Genomic DNA, 22,449 nt, shown 5'->3' on the forward strand with positions numbered 1-22,449 from the left:
AAACTTGAAACTTATGTCATGAAAAACTCAAATATAAATATATAGATGGATATTAACAGAGAACACTTACCATTAGTGTATTGGCGGATATAGCCGAGCAGCAGCAACAAAAAAGTGGTGGAGCCTGGTATGTGGGTTGGGGTATTTTGCCTTTAAGAGGAATTCTGCCAGGTACTCAACAAAATGGTCAGTCCGGACACCATACTGAGGGATGTTGGCCCTGACTTCCCTCCAGTGTCTTTCAATCGTGTTCGTATGGGCGCCGGTGTTAGGGTCGACTAAATTGATTGAATGATTTACCGTTAGGTGCCTAAATCCCTCGTCACCGAGACAATTGTAGGCCCTCCAACAGTCACTAACAATATTGTGGTACCTGGCAGAACCCACTGTTTAATTAAGTCGAGCAGAGTGTCCCTATCGCGTTGTTCTACAGGAACAAGGAAGGACTCTCTGCTCTGCCTTTCTATTCCCCCAAAAACCCACTGTCCCTGAATTCTTCTGCCGCGATTGTACTTTCTCTTTCCAAATTTAGCCTCATCAATTTCAACAACTGTCAAAGGTCCGCCAATTTTCTTCGACGTCGTTGAAATGTGATGAAAGTACACTTCGCGGCAGAAAGAATACCAGTCCACCACACAATTTGCAGATACGCCAAACTCCAAGGAAATGTAACGTTGTCTCGGAGGCTTTAGGTGAAGCATCGTAGTCACCAAACCAAAATAGGTCTCTAAATCTAATCGTGTTCTTTCAAAAAATTGGTCAGGTTCCGTTATTTCACCCCATGTTTTTAAATCGCTACTGTAGCCACGGAATTGATTGTTTTAACTATTTATGATCATAGATGAGTACGGAGGTACTAAACTAGATAGACACTGTTTGTTTTCCTTGACGACGTCTTATCTTATCAGCATCAGGCATGCCCAGACTGGCGCTGTTATCGCTTGCTCATCGGTTCCGCTGTCGCTCAAGCTATCCTTTCTTCATACTTGTCACTGCAATATGGACGTACCTAGCAACATTTTCCAAGTTTACGATTTTGCGAAGTTGAAAAATGATTGCATTTCGTTTTTGCAAAGAGCACTTATATTGCCCACTGAAAAACTATGTCCAGCGGGACACGTAATGGTTTTGAGTGTTTCCGACCGTAGCGGTCGTTGGCGTTGCAGGAAAGCCGGCTGCCGAGACAACAATGACATTCCACTGCGTAGTAATACGTGGTTACAGAGCTCGAAACTTCCTTTCGACAAAATCCTTCTGTTTTTGTATTCTTGGAGATTTGAACTGACAAGTGTTAAGTTTTGTGAACGCGAGTTGGAAATTAACCACAACACAACAGTTGACTGGAACAACTATTTGCGGGAGGTGTGTGCGTCGAAACTGCTTGCTAATCCAAAAGTTATTGGTGGTCCCGGCTTAACAGTAGAAATAGACGAGTCACTGTTTGCTAAAAGGAAGTACAATGTAGGCCGTGTTATCCCGCAACAATGGGTGTTTGGTGGCATTTGTCGAGAAACACGCGATTGCTTCCTGTTCGCCGTTGAAGATAGGTCTGCAGCTACACTGTTGCCAATAATTGTCCAACATATTGCTCCTGGAACTGCAATCATGGCTGATCAATGGGCTTCCTACAACGGTATTCGAAATGCCAACCAAAATTACCAACATTTAACGGTGAATCACAGCAGAAATTTCGTCGACCCAATAACGCAAGCTCAAACAAACACCATTGAGCGTTTGTAGGGGACAGCTAAATCTTCAGACGAAAACACGGAACCCAATCAAAGTTGTTGGACAGTTACTTATGTGAGTTCATGTGGAGGAAATCATTACAACGTATGGACAACCCGTTCCAAGCGATCCTCCGTGACATCGCCGCCTACTGGCCTCCACAATAAAGGTTAGGTTAGGTTAGGCATTAGTTCACCTCAAACAATCAATTCCGTGGCTATAGTAGTGATTTAAAAACATGGGGTGAAATAACGGAACCTGCCAGAGCCGACTTTTAAAATTGCAACATTTAAAACTTTTTTTACTACTTTTCCTAATTTTTCTATCACAACGAAACGACAAAGTCTCCCGGTTTAAAAACACCACTCGACCGCACGACGAACAAATACACTAATTTTTAAAAATTTCATGTTCAATTAAAAAAGAGATAATTTCGTTTCGGTTAAAACGTAAACTCTTTACGTGCCCTACGAAACACTCCGACACACACAATTCACTAGGGTTGGTTGAACTAGTGGATGGTTGATTCATCATTGTAAACGCACTCGCTCAATCCGACCTACTGAACACGATATCTTGTGAAGCACTGACCACGGAGAACTCAGATAACAGAGTTATGCTATCAGGCTGCTATCAGTCCCGGCCGCAGATAATAATCAAGTAAACAGATTATCCAGACACAGCACACAAACTGACTATTAAAATATTAGAAATTTAACCACTTATGAATATACCCCCTAAAATCATATTATTTGTCATTTGCACCCCCTAGTACTATATATATTTTTTTTTTCGGGAGGGTGAGCAGAATATATTGATAACGTCAAATTCGTGATTTGCCGCCCCGGCCTTTTATCTTACAGCTACGCTTCAACTTCTTTTCCTTTAGCTGAAATATAACACTTATTAGAGTTCGTCCTTTCTTTTCTAATATTTCTAGATTGACCACGGTGCTTTTGTTTCCTTCCTTATTGGAGTCTTCCTTTATTTTTAGAGGGTTCACTATCATCATCTGAAACCATGTTATCTTGTAATTCTTCAACAATCTCATTTGTTTTTACAGGTACGGGTATTTCAGTAAGTACCTTACCAGTCACATGTTCATTTTCCAAACTATATTCAATTTCGTCTATCGATTCCAACATTGCCTCGTCAGACAAATTGTCTATATTAATATCGGACAAATTAATAATATCATCTGCATTGCTTAGGATTTCTAAGGCATCCTTGTGTGTATCAATTTCATTGTCATTTAATAACAGTCCAGAATCAAAAACAGTATTACTTACAGTATTTAAATCATTATTTACATTTTCAATATTTTCCATGTTATGAAGGTCAACAGCAGGTATTGATTAATTTATAACACCATTATATTGCCAAGCCAATGTCACTAAGTTCCATTTCCACAGTGAATGTCTGGTCTCTAGGTCTTGATAGTTTAAGCTAGACGATTATTGTACGGTGCACTGAGTGTTTACATTTTCCTGATGATGAACCTAAAAACAAAAAAAAAATACCATCAGGCCTATGACTAGCTACTAAATTATTATATGTGGGAGATACTTTCCACAGTGCGCCTTCTCAGTCAATCAATAACTTTACCTGCTGGAAAAAGGAATGTGAAATTCAATATATTTAAAATTAAGTAGCCTAGTCTTGTAACCGGTCGTCTTCCAGCAGCGCTAAAACAAAAATGTCGACAAAGACATAAGTAGTATTTTTAGGTAATTTTATTGATTAGCAACAGTTATATAAGTTAAAGCTTATGTGAAACGAATGAGTATTATGAGATTAGCAAAAATGTGGTTGGAAAGAGATATAGCGGGAAAGTATGAAGACCTCGAGGAAGATGGATAGACCACATAAAGAGGGATGTAGGAGCAAATGGGTGTGACTGGCAGGAGGTGGTCGAAATGGAGTTATACCTGAATAGACAACGATGGAGGGACCTTGTGAACACCCGGGAAACTGGAGTTCAAAATGGATGATGCTATAAGAATGAGGTTTGGAGATCAGAATTAAGCTGGGTTACAGCACTATGTCACATTATGTGCCATCTAGTAGTAAATAAGTATGATAAGTATTTCGAATCGTCTTCTTAGGTGATTGTTTTTGAAGGTATTGAAGTTAGTTATAATAAATACATGGAATAAAAAACACAGGATATGAATTTAACCCTCCGGGTGATACATGTTTTTACCCATGGTGATGGGTATATTTTGATTAAATGTGCGCATGTTAATAAAACATTTTTTAAACAACAAAAACTGTATTGTAATATATTGTGTTGCATATCATTTTATTCTGTACATTCTAAGGAATCATAAAATAATACTATAAGTGAACTTACGGTAATATGATGATCCATTGTACTCTGCTGAATGTTAAAATTTACTTTTGCAAAAAAGTTTTTTCAAATTCTCACAACCAGTATTATTATGTACAAATAAAAATTAAAAATCTGAAATAGCCATTTTGTTCAATGTTTTATGTACATTCAGAAAAACTACACATGTATGGCTCAATTCATAAAAAAAACTCAATCTATATATACAATAATGAAACTATGTACACCTCTTTTTCTGAGCAAACTTCACTCGGAATCACTGTTGGGCCTCATCCTCTTCCTCCCAGGCTTTAGGGGCCTTGGGTAGTGATCTAAATATGGATAACACTCCTTGTGAATACCACAATTACACTGAGGACACCAATATCTGCTTCTTTTGGAGGTTGTTGGACCACAAACAGCACAAAGGCGCAGGCGACTTCCCTCAAGATGAGCAATTTTGTGGCCTGTATCACCACCTGGTCCTGGCTGGATTCTTTGGGGAATATTGTCTTGACTGTTTACCAGATCATGGACTATTTGTACTAAAAAATCATACCTTGAAACTGGTCTATCAGTATTATTTGAATACAAAATAAATGCATTGAACAGAGCGATGTCAATGAAGTTCATGAAGAGTTTTTTCCAGTATTTAGGAGTAGTTCTAGTACAAGAATAATGATATATTGACTTGTCACTGACATCAATAGCTCCCATAGATTGATTGTATTTATGTATTACTAAAGGCTTCATACATCTCAATCCTTTTTTGCTTGTGACCATCTGATCTTCTGCATGGCAGGCCGATGTTAGGACTAAAACTGGCTTCCGAGATTTTTTCTGCTGGTACTTGACCAAAAGTAACTTCTTTTTTTCTAAAATAAATACTCTCTCTTTCTCCAAGCTTTGCTGATAGGATAGATTTAGGTAAACCTTTAGAATTTTTGTTAATTGTCCCTGTAACAAAAGTGTTTCGAAGACTCAAAACTTCGACAAGTGGAATTTTGGTATAAAAATTATCGAGGAAAATGTGATAGCCTTTGTCTAATAATTCAGACTTTTCAAGAAGTTGAATCACAACCTTTTGGGTGAAAGGGCCACAGTTATCTTCCAAATAATCTGAGCCACTGTACAATTCAATGTGATAGATGTAATTTGAACGGCTATCACATAGTTCAAACTTTTTTATTCCATATCTGGAATGTCTTTTATTGGGAAGATACTGAATATACGCGCATCTATTTTTCATCCCAACAATAGACTCATCTATACTTAAATTCTGAAAGGGAACAAAATACTTTTTTATATTTTCATTGAGGCTTTCCAATAAAAACCTTATTTTGACCCAGGGATCGTAACCTGGCTGTCCTCTACTTACGGTCTCTTGTGATGTTAGGTGAAGCATCGAATTAATTAGTTGGAATCTATTGCAGCTCATTATTTTTGAGAAAAAAGGGACAATTTGTTCAAATCTTGTATCCCAGTAAGTTTTTAAATTTTTTTTACCAAATAGGCCCATGTTTATTAGGATTCCAAAATATTTTCTTAGTTCATCCAGTGTCAGGTCAATCCATTTCTGTAGCCTAGATGCATTTCTCATCTCATTTGAAGTTCTTTTAGTCTTATTGGTATATTTGTTCGTTTCCCTGACAATACTATTCAATACTGCACTAGTGAAAAACAGTGAAAAGTATGATATTGGTTTTGAGTTTCTAGGAGGAAGGTTTCTGGTACCAGGATTTCTAACCTTGAACTCTGATTCAATATCAATGGCATCTTCTGGTGTATAAGTTCTCAACCACATGGGATTGGAAAATTCTTGAATAGGCCTATTTGGATTAGGTGTATCATCTTCATCACTATCACTATTATTTACAGTATGATGAGAAATATCTACTTCAGAAGATTCTAAGTCTTCAAAGTTTGGAACATATTCCTCACCGCTGCCAGAAGAATAATCCTCTAATGACACATCTGAATCAAGTTCCGGCACATCTATATCACTATTATCTTCCAAATCACTTATTTCATCATCTAAAACATCTCTGATTTGATCTGAGCCTAAATTGTTATCCATTGTCACTAAAATAAGCACAATTCAAAACAATAACACAGCAGACACCATTACTGCAGACACCACCAACAACAGAAAACAACTGGTTGAAAAACATCGATATATTGACCGTTAAAACAATCTATTAGATTCCATAGAGGATATAAAAGAAACTTCAGAATTCGATGATTACAGCACTATATGAAACATTAGATTTCAACGAGAATTGTTGAAGGAATTAGCGTTTAAAAAAGCGCTTACATAATAGTAGCGCTCGCGACGATATCACCCGGGCGGACGATATAATCGTCGCGGCCGATACTATTATCACCGCGAGGGTTAAAAACCTATGATGAAAGTAGGCCTAGGTTATTCTATTAATCTATACAGTTGGAAAGACGACAAGTACTAGGACTAAAATAAGTGATCTAAAGTAGGCCTAGCAAACTTATGCTGGTGTATATTTTATTTTACTGCTTTACCACAATATTAGAGAATTTGATTTAATTAGGGAATCACTATGGTAAACATAACCTAAAAATGCTTACCTTTAATTTCTTAGTATTTTTACAGTTGTCAACATTGTCTTCATTTCCCTCTTCCTGTGCTATATTATGTAAAACTAGATCACACATTAATCTTCCTCTAGAACTCGTGATTAATATCTGTATCTAAAAACTAATACATCAACATCATTCACTATTAGGCATACTCTTGAACACTCATTCAGCTGTAGCAAGAAAAGCATTTGGCAAAAAAGATCCAAACCACAGTTTTGTTGATTGGATCCTTTTAGTTAAATTATTTTATTCAGCAGTATAGATCCAATCACATGGATCCCTATTGCAAAAGGAGAAAATAAGGAAAACTGCATGATGGTTGGATAAAATATTTATTTTATAAGCTAAATGAGTCAGTATGGTTTGGATCATTTTTGCAGAAAGAAAATACAAGTCTGCTTCATCAGTAGGTTACCATAACACATATTTTCATAGTTGGTGGGTTGAATCCCTATTGCATATCTATGCCCATATGAAATACCACTTTCTTCCAAAATTTTAAACTTTTACGCTCATCTAAGTAGGCATAGACCATCATGTCTGATACATCTACGCCTCCCATGTGTTTGTTGTATTGTAGAATGATGTGTGGTTTCTTTCATTCTGTCTTTGAAATTTCTCGCAGTTGACATGTTTTTGGTTAATTTATGACATGACGATATCTCCAGTTTATCTGTGCTCTTTATAAGCTTCCTAACTGGTGGTGGAGTTATCATTGTACTATCCGACATAACAAACCCTCCGTCAATGTACCAATTGCGGATCAATTTCAATAGATGAGGAACATCGGTAAAGAAATTTTCTACCATTTCTTTGAATATAAGTTGTAGTAGCATTACGAAGTGAAGATAGCAACAGCACATTTTTTTTTTTAATTTTTTTTTTATTATTATTATTGTTTCTCTAAAGCAACAAAGTAACAAAACCCTGTTAAAAAAAGTTTTATTGTTCCAACTGATAATGTTTGCTTGATTCCTGCAGGTAAAAACTTTATGTTCATCCTAATTGGGCCTGTGATGTAGGTTTCTACTGTGTACAAGTACTTAACCAATGGAACCGAAGTAAAGAAATTATCAACGAAAACATGATATCCGTTATTGAGGTAATTGCCCATGGTTAAAAGTTTTGTAACAACGAAATATGCCAGTCCGCACTTGTTCATCACAGCCTTATCTTCAGGCTTAGTATTTTTTACACCTTTATAGACAAAAAACCCAAGGCAATAATTTTTGTTACAGCATCGCACAGAACCCACAATTTCACCCCCTACCTGTGGTGTTGTTTTTTAGGCAAATATTGCATATGGGTAGTCCAACTCCCATAAGAACGTAATGTTAACTATGGCACCTACTCGTATATTTCAAGATTGGAAAGAGCTAGAGACTTGATCTTTTTTGTTTAAAAGATAATTTATTTATCTATTTTTGTACACAAGATTATTTCATTTTAGTAAAAATAAAAATTGAAGATGTCAGGGGAAAACAAGCTCAGTCACATTTTGCAAACTTTTCAGGAAATAGATTTTAAAGTTTAAAGTCTAGTTTCTAAGTTAGTTTTAAGGTCAGGTTATTTTTTAAATGCTATTGTTAATATTTAACTCTTTTAATTTCACTATTTAATTGTGTATTTAAAAAAAAAAATAAATATTAACATCAACGTTTTTAAAATATTTGGTTAAAGTACAGTTTTTACAGTGAAAAAACAGGCTCAGTCCCGGACTGAGCCTGTTCTTCCCCATCGTACTAAACGAGGATTGAGACTAGGATAGTTAACACAAACCCAAGTCCAAAATAATACAGATATTTATTTTACATATAAAACTTAGCACATTGAAAATATAATTTAATTTGGATTGCTTCATTTAAGACCCTAATTTTATTCATCCAAATGGGGAAGATTGGTGAAGTATTCTTGGGCAGCACTACTACAAAATATCTTTAAATCTTTCAAGTCATTGTATTTGGCCTTCTTGATAGGCAGTGGACCTGTAACAAAATAATAAATTGCAATAAGGCCTAGCAAGTTAAAATTGTTTAACAGTTAAATTAGGTTCTTTAAAATGTTCACTTACCATCATAAGATTTTTCTGGCATTAGAAATTCATTTTCAGCACATACTGTTGAAGAATGGGTTTTTTTTCTTTGGCAGGATTGAACATTTGTCCCACGCTGCATAGTAAGAACTCCTCAGCATCAATTTTTGTTCATTACCATTGCCTTCCTTGGAAATTTTAAGCTCCTTTATAGTCCTGGTAGCAAATGGGCATTTTTTCATATATAATGTGTCCAAGAATTTTGTCCACTGTCTACAGAATTGATTGTCAATACTCACAACTTTAAAGGGAAAAGGGTTCTTTCTAGCATTTTCAAAAACTTCAATCCAATCTGAAGGAAGTTCTGCCTTAGATTTTGTGTTGACAAGCCCCATATTCTTGTCGCATTCCATGTATGAATGGCCACGCACAGGGAATGTTACTTTGATGGAGTCAAGTTTCTTTGCTTCATAAACAAGATAATGTAAAAATCTTATCATTGTGAAGTTTTTGTTCTGGCCCGAGCAAGAGTCACAGAATATGTGAAGGTGTCTAATTTTTTCATCCAGATGTTCATAGACAAAATTGTGTAGGAAAGAAGAAACATCATCACTCCCTTTCTTTCCTTCAGTCTCAGGATATAGGTAAAAAATACTTTTCGCACTAGACAACTCATGTATGTTAAAAGCATACATTGATAACTGCCGCTTGTAGTAGATGTCATTAGTGGTAATATTCGGCAATTGTAAATTCTTACCAAAGTCCATACTTATGGCCTCATGTTCCACTGATTGCTTACATAATTGTTTGGCACGTGTTTTCCTTTTGTAGAACACATCTGCTTTGATTTTGTGGAGTTTTGCTTCATTTTCAAGAGAAGTTATTTCCTTATTAATGTTAGCAACATCATCGGATTCTCTGTTATTTTTTAATTGTTTCTGTAGCCCTGTAATTTTGGCCGTTAGTTCATCGCACTTACTGCAAGTGTCAGTTCTGGGGTAGCCAAAACTGATGTTAAAGTCACTGCAAAAACATTGTCTATATGTTTCATATGATACCTTTGCATTTGGATACTTTGTCTGAAACATTTGATGCATTTTCGAAACATTCAATTCTTCAGGTAGGTAGGTTTTGTTACTTTTGTGGAGGCTATAGTGCGATGATCTTCCTTTAAATGATTTTATGTGATCACGTATAAGATCTACAGTTTCATTAGATACTCTATGTGGCCTATTTAAATGTTTACCACGTTTGTCCTTTGGTGATGTGCCAGCAGATTTAAGACTCTTAACCAAGAACTCAACTTTGGCTTTGGAAATTCCGTGAATAGAAATGAATGCCTTACGACAAATGCTTTCTTCTACTAACATGTTATCTTTCAATACTCGTACTTTATAGGCATAAGATGCTTGATTTTCTCTAGCATTTTCTGCTCTAGGCCTTCTACGCTGAACAGGTATGACAGTTTATTAACCCACATAAATAGCTATTTTGTTCATCATGTGACCTCATAAGATTAAAGTCGGAGAGAATCTTATTCCGAGATGTCTCATTTACTCGTCTGAAACAGCCACGCAAACACTGACAGTCACTGCCCATTTCATGGCTTTGAATTTTTAGCATTTTACTCACAGCCGACATCCTGCCATATTTTTTCCGTTTTTTTGAAAGCTGCTCGTTGGTTTGCTTTGTTGCAGCAAGGCATTGCACTTGAGGAATATCGTCCTCTCCACTATCCATGCCAATAACTTAAATATACAAGGCCTAAGCAATATATCTACAGTTATCTTGCTACTCACACAACTAATGTTTGGAGGTTATGTTGAATTTGCACTTGTTCTGACACATTCACTAAAAAATTAGCCTACATCACATTTCCCTCTTTAGCTCAACTACAAACATAAAAACATAAGCTTACTATCTTCACTTGCAGAGGAACTTTACAATCATAACAGAGTGAACATGTTAACAGGATTAACTTTTAAAACAACACCACCAATCCAATCCAAGAAAGACAAAATAAACAGATCAGCTGATCCCACTCCCACAGTTCTCAGCTGGACTGAGCCTTTTTTTCCCCACAAAAGTAGGACTAAGCTCGTTCTTTCCCCAGTACGTGGATTTTTCTTATTCTTATTACTAGGGACTGAGCTTGTTTTTGCCCAAAATTGATGTATAGATATGTTTAACAATGTTCAATTTTATTATAAATAGAAAAAAACGTATTTTGAAAAAAATGGACTGAGCCTGTTTTTCCCCTGACGTCTTCAATTGGTATGATTTTTTGAAAAAATATTGAAATGTTTTGGAATTTTTTTCATAATAATTGTTTTATTCACAACCTGTAAGAGATATTTAAAAATATTTTCTGGATATTTTTAGTGGTTAGGCGGTTTTTACCGGAAAGTACCTTTCCATCAGATAATTTTTTCCTTTGTTTTTATCAACATAAGTTTTTATTCTAGTGCCCATTCTTTTTTTGATATGTCCAATGCACTCAAATTTTGTAATAGACACATCAGGTCCATATGGCTGAGCTCTCACAACTGAAGCAAAACCGTTGGAGTCGCCATCTCCCAGGTATTCAATGTAACGTGCATTGTATTTTGAAACGGATCTTTCAAACATTTTAGTTACCCCCTCATCCTCCATACCACCACTAGTGCCATTGTAGTTAGCTTTACAAGCCACCAAATGTTCATTATGTTTTTCGGGTAAAGGAATAAGACGATATATAGTGGTCGGCAACGTCCACTCCACCCATGAAATCATTATAGCGACAGACGATGGAAGGTTTCTCAATTGTTTCTTCACGTCCACTTTTAGTTATCCTTGTGACATTTTCCGTAGAATTGTCATATAGTGTAGACAACATTAACACTGGTCTTTTATCCTTCCATTCTAAAACATGAACATTTGTAGGATTTTCATTAGTACTGTCTTGCCTAAAAGATATCAATTGTCCTTTTCAATTTTGGTTTGGCCCTGATTTCTTTGGGAAGACCAATCCTCATTCTATTGACTGTACCCGTTAAATGTACTTTTTTTTGTACAATTACTTGCCTAGCTCCACGCTAGTATAGTACCTATCGGTGTAGATGTGGTAACCTTCAACATTTCCGTACGTACTTTCCATTTTATTTATTAGTGATAAAACAATTTTTGTGGTGGCAAGTAAGTCTGTCCGATCAATCGTAGCTGAAGTTTGAGAACCCATGTAGGGTTCTAAGGCGCACACATACCCGGTTTTAGCATCACACACCACGAAGATTTTTAAACCCCATTTTATGGGTTTCTCTTTATTATATACTCTAAATTGTATTCTGCCCTTGAATCCTATCGTGCTTTCATCAACACTAATGTCCTTATTTGGAACATAGTATTCCCTGAATATCTGTTCCAAATATAATAAAAATCTTTTTACCTTCCCAGAACGGGTAAGTGTTCCTAAAATAGGTCCTGTACTGATCGGTGGAGATATGTGTAGTGACCAAAATATTTGCAAAAATCGTTCCCTTGAGAAAACACTTTTGAAAAATGGTTGGCAGTCCAACCAATTGTTAGAAAAATAGTCCTCAATTGAAGACTTTGAATTAAGGCTCATATTGAGTACTACGCCAATAAATGCCTTCATTTCTGTTAACGTTACGTCCACCCATGACTTCCAGCACGAATACTTCTGTAGCGGGGTACTAATTTGAATTTTTTCTAAAGCATATCGATTACTCTCAATAACAATTTCATTTAAAAGATTGTCCGTGAAAAATAATTGAAAATATTCAATTTCTAAATCTCTGTTAAAATTAGGTGGTGGGTGAAAACCACAATTGTTCTGTATATAATGATCAAATTCTGGGAAACTTACGTCATTTAAACCCCATTGACGCCATTCATATGCACGAACACTAGGTCCTCCTGTGTCCTCCTCGTCACTGTCACTACCATCATATTCAAACTCAATATTGTTGTCAATGTCACTGTCAACATTTTCCGCGGCAAAAGATGTCGACCGGTAAGATATATGGGCACTAGTGGATTGTTCAACTGTACTGTCATTTTCAGTTTCACTTTCACTACTTATATTTCCTAATATAAACCTAATATAATCTGACCTAAGTAGTTCGTCAGCCATTATAATAAGTCAATATCAGTCACACTACAACGTAAAACTTGTAACTGACACAATGAGTCGTCAGCTACCTTGGTGTATCTAGCTAATCAGGGTCTTCCGGTTTGGTTTATTTATAACCGGCTGATTATAGACAGTGACATCACCTTCTCAATCAAGCATGTTTTGAGTGTGGTAAACAAAGACACAACAGTTCATAACTTCTATATTATGTCAGATATAGTAAAGAATAGTTGTTTTCCACTAACTAAGGTTTCATTTAATTAATTCATTTTCTTTTAGAGAGTAAGATACCTTGTAAACTAATAAAAAAACTATATTTTGCTCATAATGGAACCTAATTTAAAATGTTAGTTTAAAATTATTTAACCATGAAATATGATAAATCCAAGAAACACGAGTAAAATTAACAACATTGTCTGATTAGTAAAACAAAACGCGACTTTGTACTAATTGCATAACCTACATTAATGCTGCCCTTTTAAATCAGTTTACGTCATACGTAGCAAAAAGAATTCGGAGTGCGAATGGCGTCATTGAGATAATAAATAGGAGTTGTAGAGGGAGTCGGCTATGGCCTGCAATGTATGCCGTGGGAGTGCTGTACTTGGCAAGCTCATATACAATCAGAGCTGTAGAAGAATCCACCACGGCCTGCAATGCAGGCCATTGGAGCGCTAAGGCACAGAGTAATAAGGTATATACCTTATTACTCTGTGACTAAGGGTTAATAGAGTTTAACAATCATCAGTATTTTAAAATACGAAATACAATTTTCTAATACGAAGTGTAACTAATACAAAAATATAATTACCTGCATTGTCGGGTTTCAAGTCTGAAGTTTAGGCAGCTAACTGTTGTAACTTTTTATATTTTTGAACTTTTTTTATTTAACCCTTTTAACCCGGGAGAAAAAACAATGTTCTCTTAAAACTGCCGCACCAATTTTATGAAAGTCTCATTAAACTGCTGCATGCTCACTGCTTTGTTTTCGTACGTTTTTTTTACAATAAATAATTTTTCTGATTTCTACTCAGGCTATTGTAATGTTTCTGGTCCAAAAATTTGCAGAATTAAATTTTCTAACTAAATAATGAATTTTAAGGGGGTTGCGTACCTCTCTATCCCGCCCATGTTAAATTACATTACTTTGATGTACCTTTTCTCAGGAACCAATAAAGATAGAGAGTTATATTTATGGTTTTATTTTAGCTTGGAGCCTCATCTACCCACTGAGTTTTTATTTCTACCAAGAAAATGTTTTTCCTATTTTAAAAAGATATATGTCTAAAACGTTTTAAATATTTTTTAATGTATGTATATATATATATATATATATATATATATATATATATATATTTCAAATACCTAAACCTTAACTAATTGTCATAAAAAACTCAGTAGGGTACTACTATTATACTTAATAATTGGTAAAAATTTGAAATCTCTAGCTATAAAACTTTCTGAGATAAGGTACATTATGTACGTTTGTAAGGCGATCACCTTTTTTAGTAGAGCTGCTCCATAGGAAGGTCCAGTTTCATTGTCCTTAGTTTCTAATTCCTCCTCAAGCTTCCTCTTAGCTATTTTAGACTTTTGATTGGCCTTTTTAAATAATTCTTGATCTTCACGAACTCAGATGAAAATATTCCGCCCAATCAGCTTTTGTCATTTAGTCAAGATTGTTTTGATTCCTTCGAATCGCTAGTCCAAAGTATTTCTGTATATTTAAAATAGTGTAACATCTGTGAGACTATTACGACCCGACAAAGATTTCCCGTCGTCCAATTTTTGACCTTTACTTTTTCGCTTCAATACTAGAAGTCTGGTACCCGTCCTCTTTTGCACGTGACATATACATTCTAGTTTTTTTATGGGATGATCTTCATAAATATTGGCCTGTGCTACACTGTCATAAGCCTTGGAATCCCCATATCCTAAATAATACTCATAACGGACATTTTTTTCCATGGATCTATTGAAAATATCCATAACGCCTGCAACCTCCATTCCCCCGCTAACATCACTGTAGTTAGCAGTACAGTTTTTGTCATGTTCATTCTTTTACAACGGCAGTATTTTGATTTTATGGCGACATCTAACACCTTTCCCGTATCGACACTTGTTGCCGTAACAACACCACTGAGGGAACTGTGGCCACGCTTCTGCCAGGTTCCATCTAATGTAACGCTAATGTCTCGGTTACATTCATTAGCGATTACTGCTTCTTCTGTAGCAGTTTGCATTGATTCTAATGCCACTTTCTGTGCTGCATCACCAACAACTGTAGCATATTTTGAAAAACCTGTAGGAGGTGGTGGCAAGTTCATAATCCCGCAAAATATTTTGCCCGCAGTAGGCTTTTGCCAATGCACCGAAGACCGTACACTAGCCTAACGTTTACATCAAATAAGCGAAGTTTGTTGCCAGGTGACAAAGGCCTATCAGTTGCTGGGCTTATTGATGGTGATGAAAAGGATTTACTTGTGGCACAAAAATCGGTACATTCTACTATAATCTCAGTTCCCAAACCATACAAACGACCAACCGTTACAGTCAAATCACAACCACAGTCTCGACACACTAATGCTATTTTAATTAATTATTTTAATATGTCAATATGCTTATGATGATATTTTGATCAATTGATTCTTCAAACTCAGGGTACTTATCTAACTGTGGAGTCAATTTTTAGTTTGATACCCCTTTTACACTACTTTCTGGAGTTGTCACACTAGGCCTAGGGCTCACCTTTCCACATTTTAGACTAGGCCTACCGCCTACCGCCTTTCCCTTTTTTGCTTTTGAAAGCAGAAGGTGTAGAAGACCTTGGCATGTTTAAAAGTTTACTTATAATACATTACAATTCAACAATATCTTTACTAATAACACTATTCAAACAAAATGATCCTATTAGTTTACTGCAACTTTTATAAAACAACTTTGTTTCCACAAGAAACAAACAAACATAACCAAACCTGGGAATAAACACAATAATGAATTGCTCCATAGCAATAGTTGTCACTGGCAGTGCTGCCAATGAAAAAACAAAATATCCCACCACTCATACTTACTTTATAAAGTGTTATTATATAAAAACTCTAGTGCAGATTTAGAAATCACAAAAACTCACCATTGCAATGTATTTGTATACATTCTTTTATAATATGTTCCAAATACTGAAATAGCACATATTATACATCATTTTAACAGGAAAGTAACGTAGAATAACAAAACAAAATAAAACAAAAATTTTTTTCTGTTTTTGAGGTAGGCCTACACAACCCCTTAGTTTATCAAAGCAATTTAATAATTAGCTATTATATGTTTTTATGTATATAAACTTTTAAAAATAACTTTTAAGTCTTAAAACAAAACAAAAATAATAGAAACTTAACCATAGAGAGCCAAATATTTCAGTTCTGCATTTAATTAGCTATAACATATCAAAATTTCATACCCTTAGGGGAACAAATAATAATTTTATAATAAAATAAAATTGTTATGTGCCAATTTTTGGAAAAACAAATACAAATCACTCACCAATAGCATCAAAAGGAGTTCCAATCGTTGAACCAATGAAATGTTTTTCACTATCACTAAGTCACAAAATCTGTTAACACATTTTTACAAACACTATTTTATATATTTACAATTTCTTTTATCTGGTAGGTCTAATTGCAAATGTGTTTGGGCAAACACATTGGATGGCAGCCCTTTTGGCAAAGAGAACAGACAGTTCTAGATCTCTTTCTATTACTCATGTTACGTTTGGTGCCCTTATCAGAACAAACCCAACAAGTTTTCACTTTCTTACTGGGTAATTTTATCAAAGAAGAAAAACGTCCTGCCCTAGGCCTACCCTGTACACCACTATCACCTGCTCCACCAGCTCAATTGTCCATTTTCTGCCATCCATTCTGCTTCTATGTCTTCAATAATAGAAACTATAAACTGATATCTGGTCATGGGTTTTTCAGTATGTTGTTGACAATTTTCTTTATAAATAACATATGCGTTTAGTGTAATTCTAGCAAAGAGGTTAAGGGGAGTCGGTTGACTATATAGCGCACATGTTAAATTAGATAAGTTTAGGAACATGTTTCTCAATAACCAATAAACATATCAAGATAAGGTTTGTTTTATTTGAATCTGCTATTTCTTACCTACATTTACAGCACAGCAAATTTCAATAGCATAAATATAAGTATTAAAAATAATTTTTTGTTATAAAAGTCAATTTTTATCAATTTTTTTAATACATAACTTTTTTTTAAATTATTATTAGACTACATACAACAATTTGCTGTGCTATAAATATTGCTCTAATTACAAGGAACAAAATTTAAAAAAATCATCAAAATATATTGAGTGGTTCTAGAGAAACGTGTTCCTAAACAAAGAAAAACAAGAATTTTCGGAAAACTCTTTTAAAGATTGCATATACATTAATCAGAAACATAACAGCATTTAATGCATTCCAGGACCATAACTAGGGTTGTCAGGATCCTCCTCTTGTTCTTATAAGTCTTCTAAATGCCTTTTAGCTGCACTTACTTTCTGGCGACACTTTTTCTCGATCTCTTCCACAGCTTTCTGCGCTTTGTTGATTCGGGTGACATCAAATTGTTTCATTGTTTCACAACAATATCATGCATATGTGATCCCTAGTTTGCTCAACACTTCACATTTTATTATGTTCCCTTAGTTGAAACTTGCCACAGCATCAAATACACCTAGTTCTAATGTTTCCTTCGTCACGAAGGTTGATTTTGGAAATCGCGACCAAATTATATTGTTCAGTGATTCACTGGGGTTTTGAGTACCACCGTGCAAACATTTTGATAACAATGATGGATCTGATAAATCTCTAAATATTTGTTTCACCTCTTTCATGACAGCAGGATCAATGTGTTTGTGATTGTTGTGATCACAAGTTTCATCATTTATTTTAGCTAGTTGGTATTTACACCAGGTATCTCGGCTAGTACTTATATCAGACTAGTACTTGGTTCTTGACATTCACTAGGCACAATTACTTTTTTACCACCTGGATTTCTTGTCCCTGTAAAGCACTTTGCTTTGTTTTTGAAGGTTTATGTGCTCTAGGCATTTTCACAAACAATAAACTACACAGTATAACTAAATATTATAACTTAGACTGAATGAAAGCAAGAAACACAATGTATGTGACAATAATAAACAAACAACAATTAGGGTTATGTCAAATCTCAACTGACTGTAAACAGATGGGTTGACAACCCTGTATATTCAAAGCAGCATAAAGCAGGTTGGCCAACATAAGCCTAATAATAAATATGCGCTTCAATAAGGATTATGTATGACAATGATGCAGAGTACATGAATTTTACGAGCCAAAATATGCTGCAGCCATTTACATAATATTATATTTGGGTGTGATATTGTTGGCCGATTTGAATAAAAATTGCACCAAATTAAACAGGAGAGTCTAAAGATTAATAAAAGCAAATAAAACGTTTTTTTGGGTTTTTTTAAATTTTTTGTCAACCGACTCCCCTTAAATATAACTTTTTCCAAAATTTCACTGTTCTATAACTAACGCTCATCTAGGTAGCTGTATAACATCATATCAAAATGATCCACCCCTCCCATAAACTTATTATATTCATAAATCATTTGAGGTTTAGATTCATTTATAATTCTGCCTTGCCTCGTCTTTGAGATATTCACATCCGCTACCTCAGCTTTTGACGACACCATAAGTACAGGTTTCTTTTGGGTTTTCTTTTGTCTATAGGCTAAAATACAGGTGTTTCCTTGTTTGAAATATCTTTTGTCATCTACTTTCCACTGCCCTTTGACACCATCAGGCAAACCCTTCCTTATTCTTCTGATTATTCTTGATAGAAAAGTATTATTTTCATACAAATGTTTTACAAGTGTCAAACCAGAAAACAAATTATCACAAAAAAATATGATACCCTTTATTAATATAACGGCAAGCAGACATCAAATTATTGACCACAATAAAGCCAAGACCATAAGTTTTTATTTCTCTTTTGTCATTTTCACTTTTAGCTCCCTTATAGCAATAAAAGCTAAGGCAATACTTGGATATTGCATCGCAGAGTACCCAAAGTTTTATACCCCAACGATGGTGATGTTTGTTGGGAAGATACTGTAAGAGTGAAGTTCTGTTCTTAGTGCCTATAAGGGACTCGTCAACAGATAGTTGCTGGTGGCCTGTATAAAAATGCTGAAATAAGTGATTGCAGTGATCAATGAGAGGTTGAAATTTCTGGGTAGCATCATAGCCTTCTTGGTTGGCTCTAGGTAACAGAGCATTGTCCACTATGTGAAAAAAAGATAAAATTGACTCAAACCTTTCCCTTGTAAACATACGTCTAAACCATGAAAATGACTGTGATGAGCTTTTTGACCAATAGGATTTTATAGTAGGTTTTTGGTTTAGTCCCATGTTGAGTAGTACAGCTATAAAGGCTCTAACTTCCTTCACAGAAACTGGCATCCATGACTTGTATATACTTCTAGGCGAAATGTTGTTACCTTTGATGATATTGCTTGTTCTGCATATCCGTTTGTTTCAGTTGCAAATATCTGGATCAAAGCAGTTGTAAAAAATAAATTAAAATAAGAGATAGGTTTTGAACCGGGTAAGGGGCAGTGTTTAGGTCCAGGATTTTCATGAAAAGAAAACCCATGAACAAAATCAAATCCTTCATTTTCATTAACACTTTCCCAAACATCTTGTGTAGGCCTATTATGTTGGTCATCAGATTTAGAGCTATCACCAAGTACTTCCCTGGATTGAGGAAGGTTAGGCCTAGCTCTAGGTACATGAATGTCACTGTCACTCTCTGATTCAGAACTGAAACTATTCACATTAGGCCTAGGCCTTCTAAAAGACCGCTGATTTGAAGTTGAAGGATTATATGTGGGATCAATATCACTATCATCCCCAAAGAGGCTAGAATCTTCTGAGTCTAGTTCTAGTTCTCTATCTAACTCACTTCGTGTAAGATATTCCCTTTCCATTTTTACAAAAAGCAATAATTCAGAACAACTACATACTTATCTATCAAATTACAATCAAATAACAAGTCATATTATACAACAACAACCACAATAAAGCTAGTTTCAACTCAGTAAAAACATAAACATTACCAAACACAGTTGTTTGAAGCAGAGTAAAACAGCATCGCCTGCCGACTGCCACGACGCATTCATCAGCTGTGGACGACTCAGTATTTAGAATAAAAAAAGTCAAAGACTTTGAAATAGATGATTTATATTGATTACTGAATCACCAATAAACTACAAAAAACTATAAACACAATTAAATATATATTTCTTGAGAAAATATACTTTATTTCAAAACATGAAATCGGCGGACCGCCCGTACGCTTCGCGTAGTATTCGGCGGTCAATATATTGTCCGCCCGGGTTATAAGGGCTAACCTCTGTTTATTTAAATATTTCACCCTCATCGCTATTCTTCTTCTGGCAAATATCTCAATTATTTCGTCCGATATTTCACAGACTAATTCTTTTAACTTCTTTTTTAGTTTTTGCTTAACACCAGGTATGTTGGGAATATTTTCGCCCTACGAATACTTTTTCCATTTCAATGATGTTTTTTTGAAAGTCTAATGTCGCTTCTGTTAGTCCTCCAGCAGACAACTCACTAACCCATGAACCCTCATTGCTTCTTTTGTATGTAAAATGGCCTAAATCAGGATACTTGTTTTTTAACTTTCTAGCCATCCACCTACTTATATAACTAAGGCCATCAAAATATAGTTCCGATATTGCTATGTCTACACTTGAAGGTCCGGGTGTATCATGGATTTGCGGTGTCGCCACGTTGACAAACCTTTCATCTGTCTCACAATATTAGGTTCCTCTTCCACTTCCATGTCATTGTCACTTTTAGTTTTTGGAGCACTCACTTCTTCAACTAAAACACAGGTTTCTTTAAAACCTTCCCAACAATAAACTCACCGTCCGTTTGCTGGGTATTACAATTACGTCTTGAAGTTTCATTTTTTCCGAGGATAAGTAACCTCATACGGTAAAGAAACTCCAGAGGAGTTGGATGGTCATTGCAACCACCACTTCCTCTTACAAGGGATAAAAAGTTTTCCAAATTGTCTTGGTTCAGTTTCGATGTCAGAATATATGATATGTTGAAGACCTTCAAGTCATCAAATAGCAACATAAACGATTTTGTAGACATTATCACGTCTTTCTGGAACAGTTTTAGCGTTTTCTTATCGTTTCGAAAAATCGAAGCTTCTTGCTAATTTTTAATTTTCGATACAACTCATTTCCTCCATTATTTTTACATACTGTTCTAAAATTTGTTTTTGCTCCTCTAAATGAAGACCGTAGCCACACATTAAATTTAAACTTGCGTTGGGCACCCTACTGTTCATTACATCAAACCAATTGTTTATCGATTTAATAAAATTTGCAGCATTCTTACGATTCTTTTTCCAAATCTTTTAGTTTTATTGGCCTGTTTCCAGTTTCTTTCAGGTCACTTTTTTTTCTTAATGTGGGTTTTCATGTTTATTAATAGCTTGTTAAGCTGTGCAATAGTGAACTGCTCCCCAGTTTCCCCTGAGTATTCTTCAGCAATGATATCCCAAGCTCTCTTCTTTTCTTCAACAACTTTTGGGACTCGGCTCTTCTCGAAAACAACAACATGTTCCGAAAGGAGATTCACAAAAAACTATTTGTTTGCTGATGGATTATTGTCCAAATCTTCACATTCACTTTCACTAGAGGACATGTCTAGTGATTTTATTTGTGACCACACTAAACAAACAAACGCAGGCTGCAACTGAAAGGTGAGTGATGACCTGACACTGAACTGAACGCAGTGTGGACTTAGTAGCAGAGTTGTTGTGTGAGTTGTGGTTGGAGGGCAACATGCTTATGGCCGAATGTCTGATATCTACGTCACATCCGCAGCAAAACCAAGATGTATCTAGCCTAGTAGAATCTACTGTTGTCCGGAGACTTTCCAGGACAAAGTATGATACATCTATCTAGACTTAGTTTGATCTTATTCACACTAAAATTAGTTGAGGCTAAATCTATACCATAGATTCTACGTAGTAGAATCTACTTTTTATTCACTTCACTCATTGGCCATCGCTTTGTTTTCCTAGAGCAGCTGACATCACTGCACATCTGATCAAAGGCGTCAACTCCCCTTTTTGTCTGATTATAATGTTCTACAATAATCGGTTTTCCAGATGCTGAGGTTATACCTGTGTCGTGCATACTTGAAATAAGACAAATCATTTTATTTGTCTTTACTTTTTGCAATACTAGAGTAATAGTGCCATCATAAAGATACCGTACATCTCCAATCTCTCTGTTTTTAGTAGTGATCATACAGTTAGGTAATTCTCGTTTATTTTTTCTGATAGGACCAATGACCGTAAGATTTATTCTATTCCTACTTAGTTCATTAGTCAGAGAAATGTTTTGTAAACCAGTTATCCATAGTCAAGTTACGATTAGTGCCATGGAACGGTGCTGAGAGTCTCTTCACATGATAATGACTAACAGGCTGATCTCTTGGGGTGGCACCTTTATCTAAAT

The 22,449-nt window shown here is 35.4% G+C and overlaps 2 protein-coding genes across 2 annotated transcripts; both read right to left on the reverse strand.

The window, feature by feature from the left end:
* Positions 1-285: 285 nt before the first annotated feature.
* Positions 286-739, reverse strand: LOC124358771. Its single transcript, XM_046811068.1, has one exon. It carries the CDS (start codon positions 699-701, stop codon positions 303-305), a length of 399 nt encoding a protein of 132 aa, XP_046667024.1. The 5' UTR covers positions 702-739; the 3' UTR covers positions 286-302.
* A 7,715-nt stretch (positions 740-8,454) lies between these two features.
* On the reverse strand, positions 8,455-10,127 carry LOC124357791. Its single transcript, XM_046809845.1, has 2 exons — positions 8,742-10,127; positions 8,455-8,655 (listed from the first exon to the last, which is right to left on the reverse strand). The coding sequence occupies exon 1, from the start codon at positions 10,070-10,072 to the stop codon at positions 8,777-8,779; it is 1,296 nt and encodes a 431-aa protein (XP_046665801.1). The 5' UTR covers positions 10,073-10,127; the 3' UTR covers positions 8,455-8,655; positions 8,742-8,776.
* Between the last annotated feature and the right edge of the window lie 12,322 nt (positions 10,128-22,449).

This window comes from Homalodisca vitripennis, chromosome 3, assembly GCF_021130785.1.
Source record: "Homalodisca vitripennis isolate AUS2020 chromosome 3, UT_GWSS_2.1, whole genome shotgun sequence".
Taxonomy (NCBI): domain Eukaryota; kingdom Metazoa; phylum Arthropoda; class Insecta; order Hemiptera; family Cicadellidae; genus Homalodisca; species Homalodisca vitripennis.